This window comes from Puma concolor, chromosome B4 (assembly GCF_028749965.1).
Source record: "Puma concolor isolate L17-30 chromosome B4, mPumCon1.1.hap2, whole genome shotgun sequence".
Taxonomy (NCBI): Eukaryota; Metazoa; Chordata; class Mammalia; order Carnivora; family Felidae; genus Puma; species Puma concolor.
The window spans coordinates 105,139,454-105,157,067 of record NC_141673.1 but is presented as its reverse complement, the minus strand read 5'-3'; the positions used below and the strand labels follow the sequence as shown (position 1 = coordinate 105,157,067).

At 42.7% G+C, this 17,614-nt stretch overlaps 2 protein-coding genes and 1 long non-coding RNA gene across 11 annotated transcripts in view; 2 read left to right on the top strand and 1 right to left on the bottom strand.

Annotated features, from left to right (window-relative positions):
• Nucleotides 1-59: 59 nt before the first annotated feature.
• On the top strand, nt 60-7,473 carry RHNO1 (RAD9-HUS1-RAD1 interacting nuclear orphan 1). Of its 3 annotated transcripts, none has more exons than XM_025930746.2 (3): nt 60-143; nt 4,600-4,851; nt 6,129-7,473. In XM_025930746.2, exons 2-3 carry the CDS (start codon nt 4,684-4,686, stop codon nt 6,723-6,725), a joined length of 765 nt encoding a protein of 254 aa, XP_025786531.1. In that variant the 5' UTR covers nt 60-143; nt 4,600-4,683; the 3' UTR covers nt 6,726-7,473. The 3 variants fall into 3 exon arrangements, with proteins under 3 accessions (XP_025786531.1, XP_086570451.1, XP_086570452.1); XM_086714325.1 differs by having other exon boundaries at nt 101-143; nt 4,580-4,851; XM_086714326.1 differs by lacking the exon at nt 60-143 and adding an exon at nt 291-703.
• Nucleotides 7,474-7,863: 390 nt separating this feature from the next.
• LOC147579390 (uncharacterized) lies at nt 7,864-8,472 on the bottom strand. The gene is made up of 2 exons (XR_015253878.1): nt 8,099-8,472; nt 7,864-7,954 (listed from the first exon to the last, which is right to left on the bottom strand). It is a non-coding gene; the product is annotated as an uncharacterized LOC147579390 (long non-coding RNA).
• Nucleotides 8,473-8,477: 5 nt separating this feature from the next.
• The window catches only part of TULP3 (TUB like protein 3), a 64,834-nt gene continuing 55,697 nt past the window's right edge, over nt 8,478-17,614 (top strand). For 3 of the 7 annotated variants that reach the window (XM_086714321.1, XM_086714316.1, XM_086714317.1), the window contains exon 1: nt 8,492-8,699. In XM_086714321.1, the coding sequence (XP_086570447.1) occupies nt 8,659-8,699 (41 nt within the window). In that variant the 5' untranslated portion in view covers nt 8,492-8,658. Of the gene's footprint in view, nt 8,700-17,614 lie in introns of all 7 variants that reach the window. The other 4 variants (XM_086714320.1, XM_086714319.1, XM_086714324.1 and 1 more) reach the window with 3 other exon arrangements.

Here is a 17,614-nt window from a genome sequence, read left to right as displayed (position 1 = left end):
TTCCGCTGTTTGAAATTGGCGCCGGCGGAGCGTTGCGGTCACGTGACGGAGCGTCGCCAATCGGCGGCCGCCCTTGTCTCCGCGTTCCGGGCTCGAACGTCGCGGCGGCTGAGTGGAGCTGAAGCCGGGAAGCCGCCGGGCGGGTAAGGCGGGCAGGCTACCGGCTCGTGGGGAGGGAGCGGCCGTGGGCGGCCCGGAGGGCTCAGGGGGGCTCCCGCGGCGGGGGGCGGGCGGGGACAGCCGGGGCCCTCGGCCTGCGCTCCCTCGCGTGTTCCCGGTCCCTACCTGATCCCGCCCCCGACGCCGCTCCTCCCGCCTCCCTCTGGCCTTTTCCAAAATCTCTGAGGCCTTTGGCTTCCCCGTCAGGGGACACCGTACTCCATTCACCTAACGATCGGCTAGCTATCTCGACTAGTCGCCTAGCCTATCATCTCGTTTCAGCTTCCAACATCTTAAATTCCACACCATAAAGCTCTTTGACTAATGTAGTCAAGAAATTTTGTTGAGCACCTACTATGTGCCAGGACCTGCTAGGATACAGTGGCCGCGGAGATTCTTTTCTTACCCTGGGTACCTGTAATGGGAAGAGAGGACAGAACAGACGGTTTTGAAGAATCAAATAAGCAAAAGGAGAATTACAGCTGTGAAGGGATAAATTAGAGGTCACTGATAACTGAGTATCTACAATAAGATCTTACCTTAGGTAGGTCAGGAAAGGCTTTTCCAAACTGAAGCTTGTTGGGAGATCTGATGTCTTTGTGCAAAGAAAGGAGTGAAACCCTCAAAGCAAAAGGATTAAGGTGTGCAAGGAGGTTGTGGGAGGAAGATTGGTAGGTACAAAGGCTGAAGACCATCTGAGGAGTCTGAGCTAAGAGGCCTGAGTGGAGTGTGGTGTGAGATGAAGCTGGAGCCACAGGAAGTAGGACCTTAGCTGTAACTAGGGGAATTTGGTCCTTATCCAGAAATCAAACATTTTAAGCAGAAGTGAGTCAAGATCAGATGACGCATTTTCAGGGCATTTTGGAGTGGATTAGGGTAGACCACTTAGGCTATTACAATACTCCGGATCAGAATTGTTGGAATTGAAGGGTGGTGGGGAGAGAAAGAGAGTGACAGGGGAGAAAGGGGCATTATTGAAGACCTACTTAAGAGATAAAATCGTCAGGGCTTGGTGCTGTTGGATGGGGAGACAGGAGGGAAATGTCAAGGTTTCTGGCTGCATCACTACATGAAGGGTGGTACCATTCCCTGAGCAAGGGCCTTGGAAGGTAATCACCTGTGGAGCGGGTGCAGGGGAAATGATCACGAATTCAGTTTTAAACGTATTGGGTTTTGAGGTGCACTTGAGTCCTCTGGTTGCTGTCAAGTAGGCAGCAGGTATATGGGTCCTGAGCGTGGAGAACTCTAGGCTGAATATATAAATACTTAAGTCACCTACTTTTAGGTGTGAACCGATTGCCTAAGAAAGGTGTAGAGTAAGGAATGCTCTGAGGCACAGCCAGAGGGCAAGGTGTTAGATAGTGAAGGGAGTGATCTGTGATTGTCACATAAAGAGGATGGATACGGATCTATATAGGTTTGTATGTTTGGTTTCTGGAAAGTGAGAATATTTTCTTTGGTGTCTCCCGGCTTCCTTGGAAGTAGGAAGTAAGGTCATTTGTTAAGAGAGAAGGGAAATGCCACTTGGGTGGCTCAGTTAAGCACCCGACTCTTGATTTTGGCTCAGGTCATGATCTCATGGTTCCTGGGATTAAACCCCCTGATGGGGCCCTTGAGTGCAGAGCCTCCTTGAGGACTCTCTCTCTCCTCTCTCTCTGCCCCTACCCCCTCTCGTGCTCTTTCTCTCAAAATAAATAAGCATTTATTTATTTTTTTTAAAAGAGGATGGGAGTTCTGAAGTTTTAAGAAAGTGGAAACATCTTTTTTTTTTTAATGTTTATTTTAATTTTTAACAGAGAAAGAGCATGAGCAGGGGAGGGGCAGAGAGAGAGGGAGACACAGAATCCGAAGCAGGCTCCAGGGTCCAAGCTGTTAGCACAGAGCCTGACATGGGGCTCGAACTCACAGACCGCGAGATCATGACCTGAGCCAAAGTAGGATGCTCAACCGACTGAGCCACCTAAGTGCCCCTGAAAGTGGAAACATCTTAGGATAATCATTGCGGATAATGAGCTGATGAAGGAAACATAATAGGGTTGCTGTTGAGCACCGTAGTGTCCATTGCAGGCTGGCTAATGTCACCACTTTTGACTGGAGCCATTGCTATTGCTGTCAACTCTCCCCTGAACTCCCGTAGCAACTCTTTAGGTTGTCCTGCTGCCTTTCTCCACGCCCGCACTCCCCAACACACCTTTTCTCACAAACCACCTCACGTTATCTTTGAAAAGTATAAATCATATTATGTCCCTTACCTGTCCAGGGCCTTGTGGTGGCTTCCTATCTAGGAATAATTCAATCTGGAGTCCTTAACCTTGCCTGTGAACCCATTCACATCTGTTACTGCTCTCCAGTTCAGCCATGCTGACCTTACTGTTTCTTGAACAAATCAGACATATTCTCACCTTGTGATTTTTGGATTTACTGTTCTCGAAGCCTGCAGTATTCTTCACTCTGCCTTTCTGTTGATTGCTTATTCTCCTTTTTTCATTTCAGGTATTTGCTCAAATATCACCTTTTTTTTTTTTTTAAAGTTTATTTATTTTGAGAGAAACAGACAGTGCAAATCGGGGAGGGACAGAGAGAGATGGGGAGAGAGAGAATCCTAAGCAGGTTCCGCACTGTCACCACAGAACCCGATGCAGGGCTTGAACTCACTAAGCTGTGAGGTCATGACCTGAGCTGAAACCAAGAGTTGGACGCTTAACTGACTGAGCCATCCAGGCACCTCTCAAATATCACCTTTTCAGTTACCTTCCCTGACAACCCTGTCTAAAGGAGCACTAAGTAGGCTCAACCCCTTATCCTGTTTGACTTTTCTCCATAGTCACTTCCCAACTAGGATGTAAGCACCATGAGGGCGGGATTTCATTTTGTTCTCTGGCATATATTTCCAGCACCAGGAGCACTGTTGGTACTCAGTAAATATTTGTTGAGTGGCTGAATGAACAAGTAGATGTGTGTATTACCTGTGTTCTCCCTAAAAATGTTTAGCTGCTGAGGTAGAGAGTTTGTCCTTCCTTTTTTCTTTCCCTATATTTCCACGGCCTAGTGACATAAATCAGAGCAGGTTACTTTTGATTGTTGGCTGTATGAATGCATCACGAATGGCCAGTCTGCCCTGTTGCCAGACTTTCTAGGATGCCCGGCTGTTCCTCCCATTCACTGCTGTGTTGAATTCAAACATCTTTCCCACTCTTCCACTGATGAAGTTCTTATTAAAGTTGATCTGGTTACTAGAGTCCGTGGACACTTTTTTTAGACTTTTTATTACTCTGTGGGTCCTTGATCCTTGATCCTGCCTCTGTCTCTAGCCTCCCATCTCCACTGACACAGCCCAGATTCAGGCCTCATCGTTTCTCACTTAAGTAACATAGCAAAACCTCCTAAACTGGTCCCTGTATTTCCAGGGTACTTCTCTCCTTTCCCACAGTTGCCAGGATGATCTGTCTAAAAGACAACAACCAACTGTGACATTTATGAAACTGCTGAAAAAATTGAACATGTCTGGATATGTAATAATGTTAAAGAATACATATATGTAAGGTTTATTCATGGGAATGGTACAAAGACTGGGAATGTCATATTTTCTTCAAAATAATACAGGTGTAGGGAGGTGATTAAAGGGTGTGGATGCATCCAGATTGGCTATGGGTTAATGGTTGTTGGAGGCTCATTATATTATTCATTCTGCCTTTGTGTGTGTTCAAAATTATCTGGAGTAAAAAGTTAAAGAAAAAAATCCAGGTGTGATCACATCCTTCTGCTTGAAAATCTTTGGTGATTCCTTAGGCTAACGTCCAAACTCCTATGGCACTCCTGGCTTTTCTTATCTGACCCTGACACCAGGTCTAGCCTCTCAGTTCCTATATTCATCTTTTCATACCCTGTGTCTGGCTACATAGTCTGCAATACCCTGAATTCACAGTGCCCTTTCAAGTCTCTGGGCCTTTGTATGTGTTGCTTCGCAGGCCAGAGGGCCTTGCCCTCTCAGCTTTTTGGCTTTCTGTAGCCCTTTCATACTAGGTCAGATATCATCCTCTCTAGAAAGTCTAAAAGCCTCCTCTGGAATGAGTGGAAGCATTCTCCTCATTATTGTAATTGTCTCTCTCCCCCTGCTGGACTCTCAGCTCATTGAAGAAAGGGACAGTCTCACCTATGAGTCCCTGCAAGTACTTGGCACTTGATAAATGCTTGTAGAATCAATGGTTCTTCATCTTTAAATTCCCAGCACCCAGCATGGCACTCAACAATTGTTCATTGACTGAATGTTGTTGAATGTGAACTACCGTGTTTTTACTTGGTGTAGGAATAGGAAGCTGTGCCCCCCAAAGTATTGAGGTAGGAATGGTGGTTGATAGAACTGGCTGGCAGAGTATGAGGAAGAGCTGGGGACGGAATCATCGGAATTATTTTTTCCCAGCTTTTGTTTCTTCTCTGCAGGCATGGGTTGGAATCGGAGCCTGTACCCCGACCTGACTACAGCTAGCATGATGTGGTTATTAACCGCTCTTCATTCACCTATTGATGCCTCCCAGAAAAAAACGCCGCCAAGGGTTCCAGAAAGCCCAGCTGCTATTCCAACAACCACCACTGGAGGGCCCCAAACACCACTATGGATCTGCACAGCTTCCCATCACTCACACTAGACAGGTGGCCAGCAAGCCCATTGACCACAACACCATCACTTCCTGGGTAGGCCATGGGATTCTAACTTTGACTTTTGCTCATTTAGGCTTCTCAGGATGCTGACTCTTCTGCCCCTTGAACCAGGGCCTCCAAAGAATAAGATTTATGGGGCAGGGACAAGGAGGCAATGTACTCTTTTTGTCATCAGCCATCTTCTCTGGTATATATCTTTTCTAAGTTCAAGCTAGGGCTGGTTGGAATTGGAGTCTTTCCCCCCACATTCTTCTTAAACAGTTCAGTATAAAAGTTTCATTAACCAGTAGCTGGGTGAAAAAGCCAGACAAATGGCAGGATGAGTAAACAATGAGATTATTCCCTGAGCTTCATGTGAGAGGTAAAATATTTAGCTAGGCACTATATTTACTGTTTCATAGAAAATGGCATGTCCTATTTTTTGTTTTTAAATATTTGTTTATTTTTGAGAGAGAGAGAGAGAGTATGAGTAGGGGAGGGGCAGAGAGAGAGGGGGACAGAGAATCTGAAGCCGGCACTGTGCTGACAGCAGTGAGCCTGATTGGGGCTCAGACTCACAAACTGTGAAATCCTGTCCTGACCCAAAGTTGGATGCTCAACCGACTGAGCCACCCAGGTGCACCATGGCATGTTGTGTTTTGACAGTTTCGAAGCGCTGGGAAGAGAACAGAACTACTATATTTCAGAGAGGTGGTATAGCCAAGGGCCAGACAAAAGCAAAAATCTCCATGTAAGAGTGCTTGATTAATAAAACTTGTTCAGGATTGCTAGGAAGAACCATAATACTTGCTTCGGAATTGTAGAAGAAACTGAAATGCTAGAATCCTGTGGATGAGAAGAGGAGTGAGCATTTATTGAGAACTCATCACGTGCCAGGTCTTAGGCCAGTTGCTGTCCATATGTGATCTACTCCCGATTCTTGCATCCATCCATTCACTTTCCTGGGGGCCTTCTTGGTGCCAGGCACTCTGCTGGGTGCTGGGGATCAAAGGCGAAGAACACTGCCCGTCTCTGCCCTCAAGGTTTAAAGATAATTAAGCAAATTGCAGCCATGTGGTGTGATAACGTGAAGGTGGCATTGTCCCCTTTCTTACACATGAGGAAATGGAAAACCAGATTGAGTAACTTGCCCACAGCTCCTATCCCTTTCTCTTAATGTCCCATTAGACAGATGTTTTGTTTTGTGTCCATTACTATAATGGGCCCCCATTTAGATTCTGGTCTTTGGATGTAGTTTCCTCCTTCAGGTTCATACCTGGTACCTAGCCCTCCTCACTTCTTTTTGGTTTTTGTTTTTGATTCTTACTTAGGTTTCACCTCAGTTTGATACAACAGGAGAAAGCTGGTTCCCAATGAACCAGAAACACCATCGCCGAAACCAGGCAAGACTTTCAAGTCGAAAATCCATCACCTCCAAGTTTCCACATCTAACATTTGAGAGCCCCCCGTCTTCCAGTTCAGCCACACTTGGGATCCCCTTAACCAGGGAGTGCGCCAATCAGTCAGAAAAGTGCATTTCTGGAAGGCCCTTAGTTCCAGTGCTCAGTCCTCAAAGCTGTGGGGAGCTGTCCACACATACACTTCAAAACTTACCTTACGTGTTCATTCCACCTGATATTCAGACCCCAGAGTCTTCGTTTGTGAAGGAGGGGCCCATTCCCCCAGATCAGAGGGAAGATAGCCTTCCAAGTGGCTCCTTTCACACCAGTACTCCCAAGACCCCAGGGCCTGGGCCTGTTCTAGTTAAAGACACTCCTGAGGAGAAGTATGGGATCAAGGTCACATGGAGGAGACGACGCCACTTGTTTACTTACCTCAGGGAGAGAGGGAAGCTGAATAAAAACCAATTCCTTGTGAAAAGTTCACTGGATTTCTCAGACAGCAGCAATCTCAAGAAATTTTCATAGAGTTGCTAAATTACTTTTCTGGCTCACAGAAGTGTATGTCAGAAGAATAAAATGCAAATACTGCCAGTAACATCAACAGAAAAAAGATAGTTTAACTAGAGACTTGGAGTCATAAGGGAATTTGATTCCCAGCTTTGCTTTTTAAAATGTCTTTTCCTAAAAAGTTTTTAGTGTCATAAACAGTTCACTTCAAATTTTTCTTCTATTAACTGTTTAAAATTTTAAAGTATCTTATAGTAACTGTTTAAAATGTTTGTAAATAAATGGTTGCAGAAAGGTTTTAGAGAACCCTGCTCCTGATTACTGATCATGCAGCAATACTGCCTTCTCCACAAAAGGTCTTCATTGTTTTTTTAAGCCACTAATTAATCCTCTAATCACCCCATTCAACCTAATTCATTCCACATTTTTGAGTACCAACTCTTGTGTCAGGCTCAGCGGCAGCTTCCTTTGTGGCATGGTGGATGGAAAAATCAAAGCAACCTTTTTAGAGCTGAGCAACCTTTTTAGACCTCTGCAACCTTGCTCATCTGCTAAAAAGTCAGGATGAGGAAAGGTGCCAAGCCCTGTGTTAGTGAATACAGTGGGATCAGGGGCAAAAAAAGGGGACAGAGATGTTACTTAAGCTTGCTGTGTTTTGGTTATATTTCCATTCAAACAAATCTGAAAATACCACACAGGGTGGGAAAATGATTTCTTGTAATGATTGTTTAAAATATGTAATTAAATATGGAAACTTTTCAGAGAAGACTGCTTACCATAACTAATGCGAAACTACCCAGTCAAAAACTGCCTCCGTTGCCCTTTCGCCAACACAGCGTCTCCTTCAACTGCAGCCATTCAGCTTTAAGAACCTACTCTGTTCAGCCCAAGCTAAACAAGCAGGGATTATTTCGTTTTATTTTATAGATGGGGATCTGAAGCCAAGATAATGAACTGTGTTTAGGGTCACACAGTGAGTGGAGGCTGACACATCAAGGCGATGCTCTGCTCTCCCGGCTTGTGCCAAGTCCTGTGCCTCTTAAGCGAACCCGATGTGGAAACAGCTGACCTCGCAATGCTATAAAATGCGATAACTTTTGCCAGGATATTTTGTAGAGGCTATAATGATATGTATAAGTTGGTGGTGAGAAGGAGGTGATGGTTGGCGACAACGTTTATTGGAAAGGAGAGTACATATTTAGATAGCGGATCTCACGGGATGTGAATGTTTGAAGATCGTTCATAGGCTGTAGAGAAAGATAAATGGGAAAGGTTCCTAGAGTCTGTAGAGTCGGTCTAGCAATGCTCTAAAAGTTTGGGCTGGAGGAAGGGGGGCTGAAGTTTTGTTCAATTGGAGTGAGAGACCAGGTAACTATGAAAGATGCATTTACCCGGGAATGACTGCCGTAGTGGGTACAAGTGTTCCCGGAAGGCTCTGGTGTCAGGGAGGGGCCGGACTGTGACGGAGTCGGCGGAGGTCTATGAGTCCTAACATTACATAGACCTCTGGAAGCGCTCTGGGTGGTCTTTGAGTAGACACTGCTGGGATGTGGGGAAGCCGCTCCGTGGGTGGCGGTTAGGGGGATGGGCCGCTCCTCCGACGAAGTGACTTCGCAGCTGGAAGCCAACACTGCTGAAGCGAACACATCCCTCCGCCCTCGGCCCCTTCCCGGTGCCGCGGTCCATGGACCCAGCCCTACTGGCGCGTCACCAGAGCTCCCGCGCAGGCGTCTTTAACTCCTAGCGCCTCCGCCCCTTAGAAACCCTCCCGCATCTTGGGGCGGCAGCAATAGCCAATGAGAGAAGAGCGGTGGACACGAGGGCCAATAGGCGGTGGCGACAGTGCAGAGTGTGGTTGCCAGGGGGCGGGGCCCGGATGCCTGCCAGCCTTGCCACCCTAGCAGCAGAGTCGGGGATTGTGGACGTGGTCGCCACTTCCTGAGCTGCGGGGATGGAGGCGTCGCGCTGCCGACTCGGACCCCGCGGGGACAGGTCCGAGAGGGGTGGTGGCTGGTTTCGTCTCGAGCGGGGCGGAAGAATGGAGTGAGACTGTGGCGCTCCTCTCTGGGAGCTTTGAAGAGAGAAGGCGGTGGGCTTGGGTTGGGGAGGTAGGGACAGATTTGGCGGCAGGAGGCGAATCCCCTATCCCCTACTCGACGGTGGAGGATCCCCTTTTTATCGGTGGGCGGTAGGAGGCAGCGGTTCTGCAGCCGGTACTGAGAGCAAAGACTTTGTGTTCTGGTCCCTGCTTGGGAAACTCTTGGAGTTTTGGTTACGAGCTCGCCTTGCTCTCTGTGGGCCTCGCTTACTCAAAATGTTCGGTATTATTGCTTCTCACGCACTGCCGAGCAGTGTCATCATAATTGAAGTGGATGAAGTCTTTTCTCGGGGTGTCGCAGGGGAAGGCTGTGGGTGATATTTAATCATTTGCTCTAATGCCATTGTTTTGGGCAGGCGGTGCTGAATTCTAGAACAGAGTCCGAGAACTGAAAGTGCAAAACTGTTCTTTAGCTTCTATCTATCTGCTTTACAGTAATTCTTATTTAGGATTGTTCGTCTTATTTGTTATCTACCATACCCCTTGTTTGTGCTTCTTTTTCTCTGCGGTGCCCTTTTTTCCTGCCTCCGCCAGAGGGAGAGCCTGGGAAATACAACAATCTGAAATCTCAGTCTGTCAATTTCTTGTTAGCTAGGTTAATGAAAAGTTAACAGGGAGCGGCATGAAATCATTGGCTTCAAACTTTGGTATTGTCTGAGGATTGAAATCATACACGCCAACTGTATTCCCTGCTTTTTATTCCATTACCAAAGCAAATAAAGATGTAGCGTGTAATGATTTAGTCTGATGTTTAGATTAGTAGATATTTAAGCAATTCTAAATCATTTAAAAAGTCACGAAGGAGGCGTTGGGGATAGAGAACGCCCATTTTCCTCTTTTATCTTTTTATTTACGTGATAGCTGCTCTCTGAGAAATTTCTTTGCTACGCTTTCTTTTTTTCAAGATGAGAGAAAAATAACCCACGTTTTCCGACATAAATATGGAAGTGCTAGGAGGAGGTAGAGCTAAAAATCAGCGTCTTCGTCGAATTCAGATGGTATTTGTTCACTTGTGGGCATTCAATAAATTAATTAAATGAATTTGCGGAAGTAAATTTCATGGGTACCAGATGATATATGACTCATGATTTTGGGGGGGAAAAAGGAATTGACTTAGAAACCGAGACCATGAGGCAAAATGGTTTTTAATTTATTGGACCTGAAGTTTAAAGGGATAATTTTAAAGTTTCCCTCCTTTTTCTTCCCAAAGAAAACAGCTCTTTAATTTAAAAGCAGACATCAAAGGAGAGTGAGTCACCAAATGTGTCTCCTGCCCTAGGTAATTTTAAGTGCAGTTTCTATCACTACTTAACTCAGTTGTTGCTGAGAGGGAGTGGAACATCTCTTCTATTTTGGCTTCAGGTTGTGTGTTTAATGGTTTCAATGAGTTTTTGGTATTAATACATTTCAGTGTGAAGTATAACATCTGACTTTTAAGTTTCCTGTGGTTTTTTTTTTTTCTTTGAATTATGTGACTGTTTTCCCATGAAACAGATTTCTTTTTTTTTTTCTAATTTTTTTTAATGTTCATTTATTTTTGAAAAGAGAGAGAGACACACAGTGTGAGCAGGGGAGGAGCAGAGAGACAGGGAGACACAGAATCTGAAGCACGCTCCAGGCTCCAAGCTGTTAGCACAGAGCCCAATGCAGGGCTGTAACCCACGAGCTGTGAGATCATGACCTGAGCTGAAGTTGGATGCCCAACTAACCAAGCCACCCAGGCCCCCCCCCCTTTTATTTTTAAATTTTTTTAAAGATTTCTTTTCAACAAAATGGAAAAATTACTAACCCCAAATATTTCCTATTTCTGAAATATTTAGTGAAAATTGGAGATGGAATTTGAAACAAAACTCAGGACCTTTGGTGAAGCTAGGCATTTTATAGTCTAGATTCCTTGGAGATGCTTGTGGTTGGTTGGTGCTAGAACTTGAGCTCTTTCTGGCCTTTTATTCCTGATAGATAATTGAAGGTATGGCGAGAGATTTCTTGGTGTGATGTGACCTTGCTGCCCTGTTGATTTAGAAAGTCATCTGTGGTTTATCCACACGCCATGCTTTCTCTTTAGAAATATGAACAGTAGTAGCTGGAGGTTATGTATCATCCAGGCTTGGTATCCTCTCTCATGTTCTTTCTTTTTTAAATGTTTCATCGGATCAACTACTTGTTGACAAATAAAGAGACTTACTCAGGGCTTAAAGATACTCAGATTATCTAATACAGGACTGCAGTATGTTTGGTAAATATTAAAAGCTCCCAATATCAATCATGAATGTATTTTTCCAAATGTGAAAGCTAAATACAGACTTAGAAAGGAGAGAATAATCCCTGCAGTAAATTCTCTTTTTTCTAAGATCCTTCTGTTCCAAGCAGACAATTCAGACAGTTTTTGGAATAGTTTTTATTTCTGATTTCTCTTATTTTTTCCTATGGAAACTCTGCTGTTTTCCCTGCATTTGTGCCTGTTGAAAGAAAATGGTAACGTTTCTGCTTACTAAGGGGAAAAGTATGCTTGAAATTACTCAGAGGAGGAGTTGAAGTTGCTTGCTTGAGGATTTTAGGACTAGAAGGGGACTTGATAATTCCCCTAGATCTCCTGTTTGAGAATAGTGGAATTATTATGGCTTCTTTAAAACTAGAATTTCTTGCAGTCTGCTTTTGCTTTATTTTCTCTGAATCAATTCACTAGAAATAAGCTCTTTGTTCTACTGAATCTGTTCTGCCTCATCAGACATCCTTACTGTTAGTAATAATGAAAGCTGCAAAATTTTCCTGGCCTGGTTACAACTTAAATCCACTTATGCTTGAGAAAAGACGCCCTATCCACATGCCGATTGATGTGCTGTCTTTATTCACTTACTTTAATACCTGGTATGAGGCTTGATAATGAAGATCGCCATCTCTGTCTCTGCCTTAGAACTTCTGTGAAAACACGAATGATGAGCATTGTGTCATATGCGTCACCAGAACCCCCTGGAAGACCACAGTTCTGAAGAGGGTTAGAGTAATGCTTTTATTTTTTATAAGATGGCATTTGCTGTTTGACCGCATGGTATTGTGGGAGGCACTGGAAACTTCCTCTGTGTTCCTGAGTTCTAATCCCAGCCTTTTCCCTCTCTAGCAGTGTGATGTTGAGCCGCACATCTCCTTCTTTGGCTTCAGTTTTCTCCTCTGGAAAATGAGGGCTTCCTTGGATGCCCTAAGTGATTTATAACGAATTAATAAATAGCAAATATATATATATTTAACAGCACATGGCTCAAATTTCAAAAGGTACAAAATGATTTTCAGTGAAAAATGTGTCTTTTCTTATTGTCTTCATGTCACCTAGTTCATTGATGGGCGTCTTATGGGACCTTTCAAAGATATTATATTAAAAAATCTTCAAATATTCTTTCCCCACTGCTAATACTGGATGATTTTGAGTTTTAGGGTAAAATATAATTAACTAAACTCAGATTTCTACTTTCATCATGGGCAAGATGTATTTTTAGAATATACCAGGGCACCTGGGTGGCTCAGTCGGTTAAGCATCTGATTCTTGATTTCAGCTCAGGTCATGATCTCACAGTTTGTGGGATTGAGCCCCGAGTTGGTGGAGCCTGCTTGGAATTCTCTCTCCCTCTCTCTCTGCCCCTCCCCTGCTTGCACTCTCTCTCTCTCTCTCTCTCTCTCTCTCTCAAAATAAATAAACGAAAGCACTAAAATAAAATTTTAAAAAATGACCACATTAAAAAAAAATAATATGAACTATATAGTTACTGCAAGTTTTAATTTTTTTCCTGTAGTAATTAAAGTATGGAAAATAGAACTGTAAGAAGAAAACAAAGATTATTTTTCAGTCTTCAGGAAGAATAAATCATTGCTATTCAGCTTTTCAGGAAGAAACTTCAATAAATCTGCAGTTTGCCTTTGATTTTAGGTTTTAGAATGAAACAAATTTAATAGAGGATTGACCTGTTTCCTTATTCTAACAGTTTAATTTTGTTACAGCAATGCCATATGAGCCAGAGACAAAGTAGAAAAGAGTGTTTTGGCTGAGTAAAGTTCTTAAGCTGTGCATTAAGGGAAGATCTGTCAAGATAAAATTATCAGTAATAAGGGCTTACATTTGGGTAGCTTTTGCAGCCTTCATAGTGTTTCACTCATTTGATCTCTTTTGAGCTTCATAGCCCTGAATAAAGCAGGGCTGTCGTTGTTATCTTCATTTTATAGATGGGGAAGTTTAGGCTCAGAAAGGATGTGATGTACCTAAGGTCACATGACCAGTAAATGATGTAGTCAAAGGTAAAATTCAGAAGTAAAATCCAGGCTTTTGATTTCTTCTTCTTTTTTTTTTTAATATTTTAATTTATGTTTGAGAGAGAGCAAGCATGGAAGGGACAGAGAGAGGGGGAGAAAGGATCAGAAGCAGGGTCTGTGCTGATAGCAGCAAGCCTGATGCAGGGCTGGAACCCATGAACTGTGAGGTCATGACTTGAGCTGAAGTCAGCCACTCAATCTGAGCCACCCAGGTGCCCCTGAGGGAAGTCTCCTCTTCCCTCCCCACCCTCCATCCCCCACCACTTTTCAAAATATCTATTCCAAATATTCTGGATGCCATTTTTACATATAAATGATAACAACAGATACTGATTACATTCTGATTATTTTTAGGATGAACAGTTGAAATCAGATGTTTTAGTGGAGTACAAATGAGTATTAATTTCATCCATTGTAAAGGGAATAGAAATACTTCTTTGGTATTGTTAGACACACACACACACACACACACACACACACACACACACACACACGAATGCACTTTCATCTCTACCCAAGAAATAGAAGGGAAATAAGTAACATTCCTGAAGAGAGAAATGTAGCCCCCGAGGAAAGGAGAATCAGGCAAAAGGTAGAATGAACTTAGATTCTGAGTAACATGCCTTTTTAAATCTAGAAAGAAGAAATGAAGTTTTTTGACTTCTGAATCAAATTATGCATTTAAAATAACCTTTCTGATTGGTTCACTCGAAAGAATGTTGTTGCTTTTGTTCTGTGGAACATGCAAACGGAGAGGGTTCATTCTGAAGTAATTTTCCTTGCTGCATTATTTGGGGACAAACTGATGATTTAATCAGCTGCCAACTTTTCCTTCTCGTTGCCTCTATCCCCAAACAATTCCCCCTTCTTTCTGAAGGAAAGAAATGGGCCCCACTAAATGGGCCTCTTAGGAAATGGATTTTCATTCCCTAGGTTCAATTAAGTTAGTTCCAGATTGTGGCAGTCATTCAAGTAGAAGACAGCTGAGACTAGAATACTAACATTCGTCCTCAGAGGAGGAAGGATAGCTTTCAAAGGAGTCTTTTCTAGCAGTTCTAATTTGACCTTTACATACCTTTCCCCGGAAGCAATGTTTTGTTAGAGCCAGAGGTATTCTTGATGTCTCAGTACATGTGAAAATGTGGCCTTCCAATATTAACATTTGGGATTTGGACAAGGCGAATCTATTTGTCAGTTGACTTAGAGAAAATTACTTTATTGATAGCTCTTGCCCCAACTACCTGTCACCGTAATCAGTTCAGACCATGAAATCTGATGACTCTTTTTCACTTGTATATACTATAATCCATTCCTCCCATGGGTTTCTTCAGCATGCATACACTGGGTTGGAAATTCTGCTACCTAACAATTCAAATGAACTGGCATTTTGACTGAAAAGATTCTTGGCAGACTTATTGAAATACCATGGTAGTGAAATTCCAGACTCTGCTGACCGTTTGAGTGTGTGTGGTCGGGGTGTGGGTTAGCATGCTGAGTTGTTCCACTTTTTGACCGTTTTGAATAATACTGCTATGAACATTAGTGTCCAAGTCTTTGTGTGGACATATATTTTTATTTCTTCTGCATATATACCTAAGTCGAGTTATTGGGTTGTATGGTAACTCTATGTTCTATAACTTGAGGGGCTATCAGACTTGTTTTCCCAAAAGGCTGCAACATTTTACATTCCCACCAGCAGTGTGTTAGGGTTCCAATGTCTCTACATCCTCAGCATTACTTGTTATTGCTATCTTTTTGATTATAGCTATCCTAGTGGATGTGAAGTAGCATCTCATTGTGCTTTTTTGGATTTGCATTTCTCTAATGATGAATAATGTTGAGCATTTTTTCGTGTGCTTATTGGTCATTCCTATATTTTTAGAGAAATATCTGTTCATTTACTTTGTAAACTTTTAAATTGGGTTGTCTTTTTATTACTTAGTTGTAAGAGTTCTTTATATGTATTCTGGATGTGATTCCCTATCAAATAAATGATTTACAGATATTACCTCTTGGTCAGTGGATTGCCTTTTCACTTTCTTTTTTAAAAAAATTTTTTAGGGGCGCCTGGGTGGCTCAGTCAGTTAAGCATCTGACTTCGGCCCAGGTCGTGGTGTCACAGTTCGTGAGTTCAAGCCCCGCATCAGGCTGTGTGCTGACAGCTCGGAGCCTGGATCCTGCTTTAGATTCTCATTCTCCCTCTTTCTCTGCCCCTCCCCCGCTCATGCTCTGTCTCTCTCTCTCTGTCTTTCTCTCTGTCTCCCTCCCTCAGAAATAAAAGATTTTTTTTTTAATTAAAAAAAAATTTTTTTTTTCAACGTTTTTTTATTTATTTTTGGGACAGACAGAGACAGAGCATGAACGGGGGAGGGGCAGAGAGAGAGACACACACAGAATCGGAAACAGGCTCCAGGCTCCGAGCCATCAGCCCAGAGCCTGACGCGGGGCTCGAACTCACGGACCGCGAGATCGTGACCTGGCTGAAGTCGGACGCTTAACCGACTGCGCCACCCAGGCGCCCCTAAAAGATTTTTAAAAAATTTAAAAAAATAACTGCTTCCAGCTTTTCTGATATAGAATAATGATCTCAGACTGAGTAATCTTGGTCTGCTATGTGCTAGACATATTGTCCCATTTAAGCACATAACTAAGAGGAAATTTAGATGAGAAAACCAAAGAATAGAGCAGAAGTCTTTATCATCTCTGGTAATGTGTAAAGCCAATAGGGTAGGTACTATTTTATTAAGTCTGTGAAAAGTTCATACACAGTTTTAAACTAAAAATAAAGGTTTTTTTTTTCCATTAAAAATGATTTTAAGTTTACAGTAACTTCTGTTCAGAATATTTCTCATGGTTAGGCAGGGTAACTTAGTGATCCTTTCTCAGTTTCTTAATTATTTTCCATAGCCATACAACTATAAAATGGGGACAGTAGTATCTAATTTTTACCTACTTTGGAAAGTCCAAAAGTAAGAGATAATGAATTAGAATATTTCTTTAAGGCATACTTAAAAGGAGTTTTTTCATCTAACTTTAAAATTAATTTATTTATAAACATCTGTTTCATGCCTTCCATGTTCTAGACATCATGTGCCATTGCCAATGTTGAGTAATGTTAGAAAGTACTGGTGTTCATTAAGTTTCTTTTGTAATTTTGCTTTTCTTTTGAGTGTTCGAAGTGGTCTCTCAAAAGTCATAAAAGAAATTACTGTGGGTGTCACTTAGCTTAGCAGAGGCACTGTTTTGGCAGTTGTTCTGTTGTAGTGAAAACAAGAGAATTCCCAGGGAAGTGTAGAGTGCGTCTCTTGGCAGCACAGCCATAGCATAAACACCCTATAATTGACACTAATGTGGATAAATTTAGCTTCAGTACTCACAAGCTTGCACTTGAACCAGAAGTATGCACACATTCCCTTAACAGATCTCTCCTAAAAGCGTCAACTGTATTGCTAACACAGCACGGTGCTCCTGTGGTTGTTCTGGGGGTTCATGTTGCTAACTGGGATAATGGCATCAGTTTTGATTTCTAGTTGAAAAATAATCAACAAAAATTCTCAGGGTCATGAGTTCAAGTCCCACATTGGGCATAGAGCTTACTTTAAAAAAAAAAAAAAATTAGGGCTGACTGGCTGGCTCAGTCAGTAAAGCATGCAACTCTTTATCTTGGGGTTGTGAGTTTAAGACCCACATTGAATGTAGAGATTACTTAAAAAATAAAAATAAATAACAACATTTACAGTCTTTTTTTTTTTCATTTTAAAATGCAGCCATTTAAGAACCTTCAAGCATATTTTGAGTGAACACATGTAGCAATTAGTGGAGATCAGACCAGTGTGCTTATAATTGAGACATGGGGTTGAGTAATACATAGCAGAACTTTGCTGGATCCTATATTAATTTCAACCATTTATAGTTTCAAATTGTTTTATTCTTAGTTACACCTAATGAGCTAAGAAGTTGACTTAATAGGGTTACCTCGGTGGCTCAGTCAGGTTGTGATCTCATGGTTTGTGAGTTCAAGCCCTGCGTCAGGCTCTCTGCTGTTAGTACAGAACTCGCTTCAGATCCTGTGTCCGTCTCTTTCTCTGCGTCTTCCTCGCTTGTGCATACACGTGCTCTCTGAAAAGTAAATAAACATTAAAAAAAAAGTTGACTTAATATATATTTTTAAAATGCCTTTACATGGTACTGTTACAGAAAAATTCAGCTTTTTCCTTTCCAGGTAGGGGAAAACCCAGTCCTTTCCTACTGTGTGTTTCTTCCCTGTTGTGTCTCCTCAGCTACTCACACAGAACACTTCTGACATTTCTGATCCCCAAATGTGGGGGGTTTTGTCCGTACAAAAAGCAATTTCCCTGTGATACCAGGTGGGTTCCCTACAATTCAACTAAATTCTGACACTGTCTACCCAAGGTAGTGTCTGATCCCACAGATTTAAGGGCTGGGTCCCACAAGACTGTCCCCCCCACCCCTAGTTTCAGATGTCATTCACAAGCCCCGGTTATCACCT

Bases quoted from the DNA above. Each gene is read 5' to 3' on its own strand.
- RHNO1 (XM_025930746.2), top strand. From the start codon at position 4,684: ATGCCTCCCAGAAAAAAACGCCGCCAAGGGTTCCAGAAAGCCCAGCTG. The intron at 4,852-6,128 runs GTAGGCCATGGG...ATTCTTACTTAG, and splicing joins ACAACACCATCACTTCCTGG to GTTTCACCTCAGTTTGATAC.